General features: G+C 51.4%; 1 protein-coding gene across 1 annotated transcript in view; it reads right to left on the reverse strand.

The window, feature by feature from the left end:
- Window positions 1-10728, reverse strand: part of fhad1 (forkhead-associated (FHA) phosphopeptide binding domain 1) — a 108244-nt gene extending 97516 nt beyond the window's left edge. The window contains exons 1-6 of the mRNA XM_080214937.1: window positions 10617-10728; window positions 9240-9557; window positions 7542-7748; window positions 5833-6106; window positions 3103-3191; window positions 2185-2418 (exon numbers count right to left, since the gene is read on the reverse strand). Coding sequence (XP_080071063.1) covers window positions 2185-2418; window positions 3103-3191; window positions 5833-6106; window positions 7542-7748; window positions 9240-9335 — 900 coding nt within the window. The 5' untranslated portion in view covers window positions 9336-9557; window positions 10617-10728. The remainder of the gene's footprint in view (window positions 1-2184; window positions 2419-3102; window positions 3192-5832; window positions 6107-7541; window positions 7749-9239; window positions 9558-10616) is intronic.
- Between the last annotated feature and the right edge of the window lie 1606 nt (window positions 10729-12334).

The raw sequence follows: 12334 nt of genomic DNA on the forward strand, positions 1-12334 counted from the left end.
GGGAGGAGTTGGCCGTTTTGGGGCCTGTTCTATGAGGGTGTGTGTCGAGCCTGCAAATGTTTTCTGCTTCGAGATATCAATACTGCAGTAATGCTGGTATTCTTGATTAATGAATATCCCGTAGATAATATATTACTGAAACAGTTTGATCTGAAAATATAATCACGGCTGGGTGTAGAAGCTGTGGGCAATTTGCCTGCGATAATATTTTAAGTATAACATATGCGTAGTTATGCTCCAGTTGGACAGTGGGTATAAAACTGCGGCTGAAAGCAGATTCAGTTTCAGTTCTGTTTTAGTATTACTTGGTCCCTGGGGGTGTGACTGGGAGTAGGTGGGTGGCGGTGGCCCTTTCGTCATACCCCGACTGCCGCCAGCTGCTCAAATGTTACCAACTCGGCGCCAGAATTATTCGCAGGCCGGAAAGATGTTATTTAATTTCGAAGCAAACTCCAGAAAATGCCCGTGGTGCTGTGACTAGGGGTAAAAAGTACTCTATACTATCATTCACTTTCAGAGAAGGTTCACTGGGCCAACTCCGAGGGTGAGGGATTTGCCTTGTGAGGAAAGGTTGGGCCTAAACTCAATGGCAATGAGTGAGAGCGCAGGACCCCACACAGTGCAAACTCGCCCCCTTCTGCACGCCAGATACAATTGCTGGTCTGAGCAGAGCTCACCTTGAGCTGCTCAAACAATGGACCAAACTATTGCCAAGCACCTGATTTCCATCCAGTGACCACAGTGAGGTATGATTTTGAAGTATAATGCGGAAAAACCTGAGTTTGTCCACTTAGGCAGGAAGAATTGAAGAGTAGACTCATTTATACAGAACATGTCTGCAGGACTCTGCGATACAGAGGGATATGAGTATCATAGAATCTCTGCAGTGCAGAAGGAGGCCATTCAGCCCATCGAGTCTGCACAGACCACAATCCCACCCTTTCCCTGTAACCCCACATATTTATCCTGCCAAACCCCGACGCTAAGGGTCAATTTAACATGGCTAATCCATCCAACCCGCATATCTTTGGACTGTGGGAGGAAACGGAGCACCTGGAGGAAACCCACACTGACATGGGGAGAATGTGCAAACTCTGCACAGACCTGGTACACAAATCACACAAAGTTACAATGCAGGTACAACAAGCGATTAGGAAGGCAAATGGAATGTTGGTCTTTATTGCAAGTGGGGTCAAGTATAAAAGTGAGGAAGCCTTGCTACAGCTGCAAAGGACATTAATGAGTCCATGTACAGTTTTGGTCACCTTATTTACTTCCAATGGAAGGGCTTGCAATGCTGTTCGAATTACCAATTGCATTGGAAGCCATTCAGAGAAGGTTCACTGAGCTGATTCCGAGGATGAGGGGTTTGCCTTGTGAGGAAAGGTTGGGCCTAAACTCAATGGACTTTAGTGGAACGAGTCATCAAAGATTCTGTAGGAGCTTGTTAGGGTAGAGGCTCACAGGATGTTTACCTTCGTGGTGGAACCTGGAACTAGGGGACAGTGTTTCAAAATAACAGGTCTTCCAATTAAGTTGGAGATGAGGAGGAAATTTCTCCCTCAGAGGAAGTGTTTGGAATTCTCTTCCCGAGGGAGCAGGGAAAGGCAAGTCATATTTTGAAGGCTGCGTTAGACTGATTTTCGAGAGGCAAAGAGGTCAAGTGTTAAGGGGGAGGGGAAGTGGAGTTAAGGCCCCAGTCAGATCAGCCACGATCTTATTGAATACAGGCTCGAGGGGCAGAATGGCCTGCCCTGCTTATTGAATACAGGCTCGAGGGGCAGAATGGCCTGCCCTGCTACGGAAAGGGCATTTGTGGCAGAATTGGAGGCGGCATTGCAAATTACTAATATTTCAAAAACTGGAAACAGACTGGAAACTGTCAATCTCAACGTGAGCACCGAATCTGAATATTTTGCTCTGAGTTGTTCCCAGATGCTGCTCCTGATCCCCAGAGGGTGAACTGAGGTCACCGCAGGAATTTAAACATCTCCATGTGAACAAGTCAAATGAATTTGGTGTCAAAACCAATCTCTGGATAATGTTAAGTACACCCACTGTTCCAAAGCACCAGCGATGGCAATTTTAGCACGCACAGCAGCAAGCTCACATTTCACTCGGGTTCACTCGCAATGCAGCACACAAAAGGGCAGGGAGATGGTCAGAACACAGCAAGTGTTGTACCTCATCTTTCAGCTTTTCAATCTGCTCCTGTTTGGCCTCAATATCGCCGCCTAATGTGACCAACTGCTGTGTGATTTCCTCATCGGTCTGACTGGGGTTCACCTGGTCTAGCTGTTGTCTCAAGGCAGTAACCTCAGTGCGCAGGTTGGCAACGATGGTGTCCTTACGCTTGGACTCGCTTTCAAAGGCAACGAGGCGGCTGATTTCGTCTCCCATCCTGAGGATTTGATGTTCCTGCAATGGACAACACAGTTTGCACAAACGTAACCCACTGAAAGTAATCCATTGCTTCACTTTGGCTGCACTTCAACCCAAGGCTGGTCTGCCCCTAGTCTGTGCCATGCTCGCTGCCAGGTATCTCCAACACAATCGAGGCCTTTCGTACCTGGTGGGCACCGCAGTGGCACAACGATTAGCACTGTTGACTCACAGCGTCAGGGACCTGGGTTCCATTCCCGGCTTGGGTCACTGTCTGTGTGGAGCCTGCACGTTCTCCCCGTGTCTGTGTGGGTTTCCTCCAGATGCTCTGGTTTCCCCCTACACTCCAAAGAAGTACAGATTAGGTGGATTGGCCATGCTAAGTTGCCCCTTCGTGTTAAGGTGTATAAATTAGGAGGATTAGTGGGGTAAGTACGTGGGGGTTATAGGGGTAGGGCTTGAGTAAGATGCTCTTTCAGAGAGTCATGATAGGATGTGCCAATCATGATGCCCTAACTAAACTAAAACTATACACACTTATGGAGTCCAAATCCTTCCATTCCCTTCCTATTCATGTATTCATCTAGTTGCCCCTTAAATACCACTATCATACCTGCTCCCACCATCTCCCCAGGCAACGCGTTCCAACCATTCACCACCCTCCGTGTAGAACACTTGCCTCGCACATCTCCTCTAAACTTTTCCCCTGACACATCTCACCTTCTCATGCAAGAGCATTTCCAGAGTCGGAGGCACAGTGGTCGGAAAGGCGTTCCCCACAGACCGCCCCGGGGTATTAATCCAGCCTCCTGTTAACGAGAGAGTCAGAACATCACTGGCGTCCCCACAATGACCAGCAGTGTTTTACCCTGCTCCTTACTCACACAGCTGTCACACATTGCTGCATAGCACAGAGGAAAGCGAGGATGCCAGGCACAGCGGGAGAACAGAGAGGTTGTGGTGGGAAAACAAGGGAAAAGCTGTTGTAGAAGGATTAAGAACACAGAGGAAGGTGGAAAGGAGGGAAGGCGTTCAGCTGTCATGCCTCTTACGTTGAATACAAGATTTGGCAAAACAGTTACAGCTATATAAAACCTTGATTAGGCTGCATTTGGAGTATTGCATGCAATTCCGGTCACCACACTATCGGAAGAATGTGGAAGCTTTGGAGAGAGTGCAAGGAAGGTTCACCAGGATAATGACTGGTCTCGAGAGTGTTGACTATGAGGAGGTTGAATAAACTTGGATTGTTTTCACTGGAAAGACGGAGGCCGAGGGGAGACCTGACTGAGGCCTACAAAATGATGAGAGGCATAGACGAGGGTGGATAGTCAGAGGCCTTTTCCCCAGGGTGAAAGTGTCAATTACAAAGGGAGCACAGGTTCAAGGTGAGGGGGAAAAGTTTAAGGGAGATGTGTGGGAAAAGTTTCTCATGCAGAGAGTGGTGGAACGTGCTACCAGAGGAGGAACAGGCACATTTAAGAGGCATCTGGATGGCTACATGAACAGGGAAGGAATAGAGGGATACAGAGAGTTAGGGCAGAAGGTTTTTATTTTAGTTTAGTTAGGGCATCATGATAAGCACAGGCTTGGAGGGCCGAAGGGCCTGTTCCTGTGCTCTACTTTTCTTCTTTGCCTGATGAGTGGTTGTCAATGGAGGTGTGAGAGGCACGGGTAGGTCGGGTGTCACATTATCAATGGGGTTCAGTGTACAGGATGTGCAAAGTGCGAGGGATGTGTAGAATGCCAGTGTCTGAGGGGAGGGGGGGGTTCCGTTCAATAGGGAGAATGAGGTATCTATTGGCCCAATGGAAGCAACTCAAGCTCACTCCAGGACTTGATACACAGTCAAGGTGGACACTGTAGGGAAGTGCTGAGGGACTGATGCATGTTCTGAGCTGCCCTCACTCCTACATGCTGAGATCCTGGGCTTGCTCTGGTCGCATTAAAGGAGACAGAGTTCTCCCACCTCAGCTAACGTGCCGCCATCAGTGAACATTACCAAAACAAATGCTTATTCATCTCTGGGGAATGTGGAATTAAGAATTCCAGATTTGTACACTGCAGTGTATAAAACAGATGTTATGCTCTTCCATACAGTTCACAATAACTGGAGTAATTCCAGTGGAGGGGCTAGTACCAGCATGATGGCTGAATGCCTCTTTCCGTGCCATGGTGTTTGTGTTGAGGATATTTTGAATTTTAATGTAACCTACTTGCATTTGTACACCCCCTGATAATAACACCTGCTGAAAGCTCTCAAAACTTTTAGCAATTGTGCTGCTGTGCGGGGAAATCCAGCGCTCGGTTTTGAAAATTCTTTCATGGGACACAACCGTCTCTGGTAAAGATGGCATTTTCTGCCCACCCTGAATTTCCCTTGAATGGAATGGCTTCTTTGGTGACCGTAGAGGGAACTTGCTGTGGTTCTGGAGTCACACGTAGGCCAGGCCAGTTACAGGTGGCGGTGGTATGTTGGTATTGTCACTGGACTGGTTTCCTCCCACAGTCGGAAAGACGTCCTGGTTAGGTGCATTGGCAATGCTAAATTCTCCCTCAGTGTACCCACAGGAGTGTGGCAACTAGGGGATTTTCACAGTAACTTCATTGCAGTGTTAATGTAAGCCTACTTGTGACACTAATAAATAAACTTTAAAGAAGCTTTACTTTTAAAGAGTTTCTCTCTCCACAGACGTTGCTAGGCCTTTCTTTCACACATTCGTGGGACATGGGCATTGCTGATTGGCCAGCATTTATTGCCCATCCCTAGTTGCCCTTGAACTGAGTGGCTTGCTAGGCCATTTCACAGGGCAGTTGAGAGTCAACCACATTGCTGTAGGTCTGGAGTCTCCTGTAGGCCAGACTTGGTAAGGATGGCAGATTTCCTTCCCTAAAGGAACCAGATGCGTTTCTCTGACAATTGACAATGGTTCCATGGTCATCAGTAGATTCTTAATTCCAGATTTTTTTTTACTGAATTCAAATTCCACCCTCTGCCACGGTGGGATTCGAACCGGGGTCCCCAGAACATTAGCTGCGTTTCTGTATTAATACTCAGACAACAACACCACTGGGCCATTGCCTCCACCTGGATTTCATAGAATCCCTACAAAGCTGAAGGAGGCCATTCAGTCCATCAAGTCTGCATCGAACACAATCCCAGCCAGACCCTATCCCCATAACCCTACTTATTTACCCTGACACTAAGGATCAATTTAGTCTGGCCAATCAATTTATCTTTGGACTGTGGGAGGAAACCGGAGCACCTGGAGGAAACCCACATCGACACGGGGAGAACATGCAAACTCCACACAGATAGTGATCCGAGGCTGGAATTGAACCCGGGTCCCTGGCGCTGTGAGGCAGCAGTGCTAACCACTGTGCCACCCATTCAGCAGTTTCAGTTTTTATTTCAGATTTCCTGCATCTGCAGTATTTTGGCGCCTGTACCTCGTCTGACAGCAGGGGGGCTGGTGCTGGTGTCAGCAGAGCAGCCGCCCGTCACCCGTCTGCTGCCCGCGCTCGCTGCCCGCTTTCTCAGAGGTGGGTGAGGAACCGTGGCGCTGCCTCCTTGGATCCATCCGTTTGGCGCACTGGCGGAGCTCTGCGCGGACAGCGCAGGAAGCTGGGAGGCTGCCACGGGGCAAGAGTAGGGCCTGGAGTCCTCGATGAGCTGGAGGTGCCCAGGCCACGCTGATCGCTGGGTGACTGGAGGGCAGAACACCTGGGGTGGGGTGGGGAAAGGAGGAAGAAATCAATGTTCAGACTGGCAAATCCTTATCAGAATATACAAACAGCGTTGGTAACACGTCCCTCAATATGTCTAAGCAAGCTTGAGCAGCTATTAACAAAGCCATTAGGTTAGCTCAGTTGGCTGGTGAGTTGGTTCGTGATGCAGGGCAAGGCCAACAGCGCAGGTTCGATTCCTGCACTGGTTGAGGTTATTCATGACCTTCTTAACCTTGCCCCTAGCCTGGCATGAGGGATCCTCGGGTTCTATCACCACCAGTCAGCTCTGCCGCTTAAAGGGCAGGGCGGCCTATGGTCATCTGGAACTATGGCCACTTCACCTTCAAAACCAATGAGATGTGTGCACTCAACACTAGGGTATAAATCAGAGCGGAGTGCCCTTGTCAGGAGAACCTGGAATCGTGTGCCCGAGTGCGGTTACTGAGTCACAAAGGAATATTCCCGTGTTGTAGGAAGGGTGGAGAAGAGGGTTCAATTAGAACAACCCCACCCTGCCCCCGATCCCCATAACCCCAGAGTTAACGTTTCAGGTCTTTGAGTCATTACTGGAGAAGACAGCCAAGTTTATGATATCACCTCAGAACCTGGAAGTGTTAGAAATGAAAGAGGTGCAGTGCAGGTGAAACGGGAGAGAGTGGGGTGAAGAACCAAGGGGAGGTCTGTGTTCAGTTCGTAGGCAGGAGGGAGTCAGTGACAAAAGGTCAAAATAATGCTCATTTTGAGTTTTGCAACAAACCAAGTTGATCTTTCTCGACACCCCAGCTATGAATTGAACTCTACATTCTGCACTCTCTCCTTTCCTTCTTTATGAACATTATGCTTTGTCTGTATAGCACGCAAAGGAACAATACTTTTCACTGTATGCTAATACATGTGACCAATAATAAATCAAATCTCAAAGTCCTGTCCGTTAAGGTGAGCTTGCCTGCAAAAACTACCAGAAACATAGCTGGGGTGGCACTGTGGCACATTGGTTAGCATTGCTGCCTCGCAACGCCAGGGACCCGGGTTCAATTCCAGCCTCGGGTCGCTGTCTGTGTGGACCTTGCACATTCTCCCCGTGTCTGCGTGGGTTTCCTCCGGTTTCCTCCCACAGTCCAAAGATGTGTGGGTTTGGTGCATTGGCCATGCTAAATTGCCACTTAGTGTCCCAGGATGTGGAGATTAGGGGGATTAGCAGGTGGAGTTAAATGTGTGGAGATATGGGAATAGGGCCCGGGTTGGGTTATTGTCAGTGCAGACTCGATGGGCTGAACGGCCTCTTTCTGCACTGTAGGGATTCTATGCTTCGGAGACAGGAGCGTTACCCATGGCACCATGGCTGGCACCCCGTGTGAGCCACTCCCTCAGAGGAACAGCCAAGCTGCTGTCCCATAAACCCTATGCCTGCTTCCTGGCGTCCCACTCACCGAAGGAACGGTCTCCACCACCAGCTCGTAAGTGTCACCCCCGACCCCAAACCGCAACACGTCTCCAGGCGCCAGCCGCACCGCGGCGTTCTGGATTCGGCAATCGTTGACAAAAGTTCCCTCGGAGGAGTTCAGGTCCTGGAGGACAAAACAGTTCTCCGAGTCGCTGAGCTCGATTAGGGCGTGGTGACCCCCGATGCCTCCATTCTGAAAGAGAAACATTCAAGGATAAGGTGCATTGAGGGTAAATGTCTTTCACATCAGAAGCAACACAGGAAATAGGAGCCAGAGAGGCCATTTGGCCCTTCAAGCCTGCTCACCAAGTTTGGGACCTTGCCACAGAGTTTGGGAGGGTTGGGGGGTGGGTGGGGGAGGGTTGGGGGGTGGGTGGGGGAGGGTTGGGGGGTGGGTGGGGGAGGGTTGGGGGGGCGGGGGGGGTGACAGTGAAAGTGGCGATGGCTGGAACCAAAGCCATTGTTGGAGGAGGAGGGAGAAGACCAGAGTCATTGTGGCCACAACTCTCCAGGTACAAAAGACAGCTTTTGGGTGGCACAGTGGTTAGCTCTGCTGTTTCACAGCGCCAGGGACCCGGGTTCAACTCCAGCCTCGGGTGGAGTCTGTATATTCTCCCCGTGTCGGTGTGGGTTTCCTCCGGGTGCTCCGATTTCCTCCCACATTCTAAAGATGTGTGGGTTAGGTGGATTGATCTTACTCAATTGCCCCTTAGTGTCGGGGGATTATTGGGGTAAATATGTGGGATAAAGCCTGGTTGGGATTGTTGTCAGTGGAGATTTGATGGGCTGAATGGCCTCCTTCTGTACTGTGGAATTCTATGACAGCCTCATTCACTGCTGTGATAGAAAGAAGCTGCAGAATGGATGGAAAACAATGACTGTCCTGCCTCGTGAAGTGAATCAGCGGGAACAACGGCATTATTCTCAACCCCAACACTCCTACCGCTCCCTCCAAACTGTATCCACCCTAATCGGCTAAAGATCAAATAGTGGGAGGCTTAAAAGTTCCTTTGTGTTTGGCCAATTTGTTAAAGAGTGTGCAGTTCTGGTCATCCCATTACAGGGAGGCTGGGGCTGCAGGCGAGGGGCTGCAGGGGAGGGGCTGCAGGCGAGGGTCACCAGCCTGATGCTTGGGCTGGAGTCTCTGAGCCAGGAGGAGAGTTTGGGTGGACTGGGGCTGTCTTCCCTGGAGCAGTGAAGATGGAGAGGGGATCTGATAGAGGTGTGTAAGATCATGAGGGGCATGGATAGGAAGGCACATTTTCCATTAATAGAGGGGTCAATAACCAGGGGGCATGGATCTAAGGTAGAAGGGGAGTTGAGGAGAAACTTTTTCACCCAGAGGGTGGTGGGAGTGTGGAACTCACTGCCTGTAAGTGTGGTTGAGTCAGAAACTCTCATAATATTTAAAATGTATTTAGATACTCGCTTGTGCTGCCGTAACTTCCAAGGCTATGGGCCAAGCATTGAAAAATGGGATTAGATCTTTGTTGGCCAGCATGGACATGGTGGACCGAATGGCCTCCTTCTGTGAATCTAGGTCAACAGCATGAAGCCCCATCACCTCAATTCCCATCCCAGGTGCTACCTGGGTCACTGGTTACCAGCTCAGCATCAATTGCCCCACCCAGCTATTCGCCCCTCAGAGCCATCACACAGTGTGTCGGTGCCCACCGCTCCTCACCTGCAGACACAGGTCAGACTCCTCAAGACGTCCGATGGTCGTTGTCTTGCTTTTAAGTATGTAGATCCCATTGGGGCTTCTTAGATAACCCTTCATGCTGCTTCCCAGCCACTGGGAATGAATTGGGAGACTTTCAACTGTCCAGTTCCAAAGCAAACAGCAGGGTGAGGTAGTGGAGAGTTACATGGGGCAGCCAGAGAAACCCTCTGAAAAGACCAGGCCCCTGCTATTCTATTTAAAATAAACCGGAAGGCACATCATCTTCTCAGGGTGCTGAAAGATGGCGATAAATGCCACCTCATCAAAACCACCAACAACCTACAAACACAAACAGAATCGGTACGAGTTACATTTTTCTTTTGGACAAATTAAACATCACCAGCTTCCTCTCAGCATTTCACCTTCCCCGTGCTGGTGGGGGGGGAGGCGGCAGGAGGTAAGGGGTGATTTGCCCCTGTGAGGCTGTCTGATTCTTCATGTCTGAGTCCAGACAGTGAGGCTCAGGATATCCAACTGTGGAAGGCATCGCGGCTAGTCCCAACCTGTCCACCAGGCTGACTGGAAAATCAGAACAGCCCTGGTTGATTCAATATGATGTGGATGTGCCGGCGTTGGACTGGCGTAAACACAGTAAAAAGTCTGACACCAGGTTTCAGGTTGGACTAAAACCTGGTGTTGTCAGACTTTTTACTGATTCAATATGCCCACTCCCCTGCCACCCCCCCCACCCCACACTCCACTCACACTCAGTCTACCCCCCCCCACACTCACTCCACCCACCCCGTCCCACACTCACTCCACCCCCCCCACGCTCACTCCACCCCCCCCCCCCACGCTCACTCCACCTCCCCCCCCCCACGCTCACTCCACCTCCCCCCCCCCCACGCTCACTCCACCTCCCCCCCCCCCACGCTCACTCCACCTCCCCCCCCCCCACGCTCACTCCACCTCCCCCCCCCCCACGCTCACTCCACCTCCCCCCCCCCCCACGCTCACTCCACCTCCCCCCCCCCCACGCTCACTCCACCTGCCCCCCCCCCCCGCTCACTCCACCTGCCCCCCCCCCCCCGCTCACTCCACCTGCCCCCCCCCCCCGCTCACTCCACCTGCCCCCCCCACGCTCACTCCACCTCCCCCCCCCCCCCCGCTCACTCCACCTCCCCCCCCCCCCGCTCACTCCACCTCCTCCCCCCCCCCCACGCTCACTCCACCTCCCCCCCCCCCACGCTCACTCCACCTCCCCCCCCCCCCCACGCTCACTCCACCTCCCCCCCCCCCCCACGCTCACTCCACCTCCCCCCCCCACGCTCACTCCAGTCTCAAACTCACTCCACCTACTCACCCCGTCCCACACCCCACTCCCTCTCACTCACTCACTCCGCCGCACCCTCTCTCTGTCCCCCGGGTGTACGGGGATTCTCTCCCGGGGATCCCGCACTCTCTGGCCGGCTCCCAGTCCCCGGGCGGCCGCTTCTCCCCGGCTCTGCCGGGCTGTGTGTGTGTATCAGCTCCATGGAAACAACAACTCCACCCCCAGACACAGAGAGAGAGAGAGAGAAACAGAGAGGGGTGCAGGGGGAGAGTGGGGGAGAGGAAGGGAATTGAATGGTAAAATAGATAGAGAGCAAGAGGACCAGGAAAGGAGAGAGAGAGATGGAGAGAACATGAAATGGAGAGAGAAATGGAATAAAAAGGGAAAGGAATGAAAGGAAAGAAACAGAAAGGGAAGAATTGAAGAAAGTACAGAGTAATGAAGACCTCTCAATTTACCACAGAGTCCATACTGTTAGTAACCTCACCATTTAATACCCTGTTAGCACACATACCCAACATACTAATCACACTCGACTCCAGCCATTCCCTACTGGAAGCTGATGTATTCGAGTAGAATAGACCCATAGATCACACTGTCCATCAGGAAATTATTAATTGCCCCCATGCTCCAAGACTGGGTGATGTAGGAAAGAAGGATGTCGCATTTATCCAGGACTGGAATACTAGTTCTTATAAAGTGGATTTGAGGCTGAGGTGGGATGGGTTATTGTATTGAATAGCGGAGCAGGTTCAAGGAGCTGAATGGCCTAGTCCTGCTCCCAGTTCTGATGGTCTCTCCTTTTTTACCTGCCAGATGGAAGGAGATGACAGGGGGCAGCCAAGGGAGGCCTGGCAAAGAGATTGAAGGAGGAGCCTTTAAATTAGATCTAGAGTTTAGAACCACAAGCTCACTGATTGGAAAGGGGCTTGACTGGGCAGATATGGTCAACATGTTCTCCCTGACTCGAGAACATGTGGACACAGTCTAAGGATAAGGGGCTGATTCTATAGGATTGAGAAGAAGGGATATTCCCTCCCTGGATGGGTTGCGAACCTTTGGAATTCTCTAACCCAGAAACTTGTGAATCCGCCATCATTGGATATGTTTCAGGCTGAAAGAGGCAGTTTTGCGGCCATGGTGGGGTGGGGTGGGGTGGGGTGGGGTGGGGTGGGGTGGGGTGGGGTGGGGTGGGGTGGGGTGGGGTGGGGTGGGGTGGGGTGGGGTGGGGTGGGGTGGGGTGGGGTGGGGTGGGGTGGGGTGGGGTGGGGTGGGGCGGGGTGGGGCGGGGCGGGGCGGGGGCCGATGGCCAAGTGGTATTATTGCTAGGCGATTAATCCAGAAACTCTGCTCATGTTCTGGGGACCTGGGTTCAAATCCCACCATAGCAGAGGGTGGAATTTGAATTCAATGAAAAAAAATCTGGAATTAAGAATCTACCGATGACCATGAAACCATTGTCAATTGTCAGAAAAACCCATCCGGTTCATTGATGTCCTTTAGGGAAGGAAATCTGCCATCCTTACCTGGTCTGGCCAACATGTGACTCCAGAGCCACATGTGCTTGACTCTCAACTGCCCTCCAAGGTCAATTAGGGATGTGCAATAAATGCTGGCCCAGCCAGCGATACCCATGTCCCATGAATGAATTTTGAAAAATTTCAGGGAATCGGGAGATTATGGGGATTGGGAAGGAAAATGGGACAGATCCGCCATGATCAAATTGAATGGTGGAGCAGGCTTGAGGGGCCGAATGGCCTCTTCCCATTCCGAGTGCTGCTTC

The sequence above is a fragment of the Carcharhinus amblyrhynchos genome, chromosome 30 (genome assembly GCF_965287045.1).
Source record: "Carcharhinus amblyrhynchos chromosome 30, sCarAmb.v2.hapA, whole genome shotgun sequence".
NCBI lineage: Eukaryota > Metazoa > Chordata > Chondrichthyes > Carcharhiniformes > Carcharhinidae > Carcharhinus > Carcharhinus amblyrhynchos.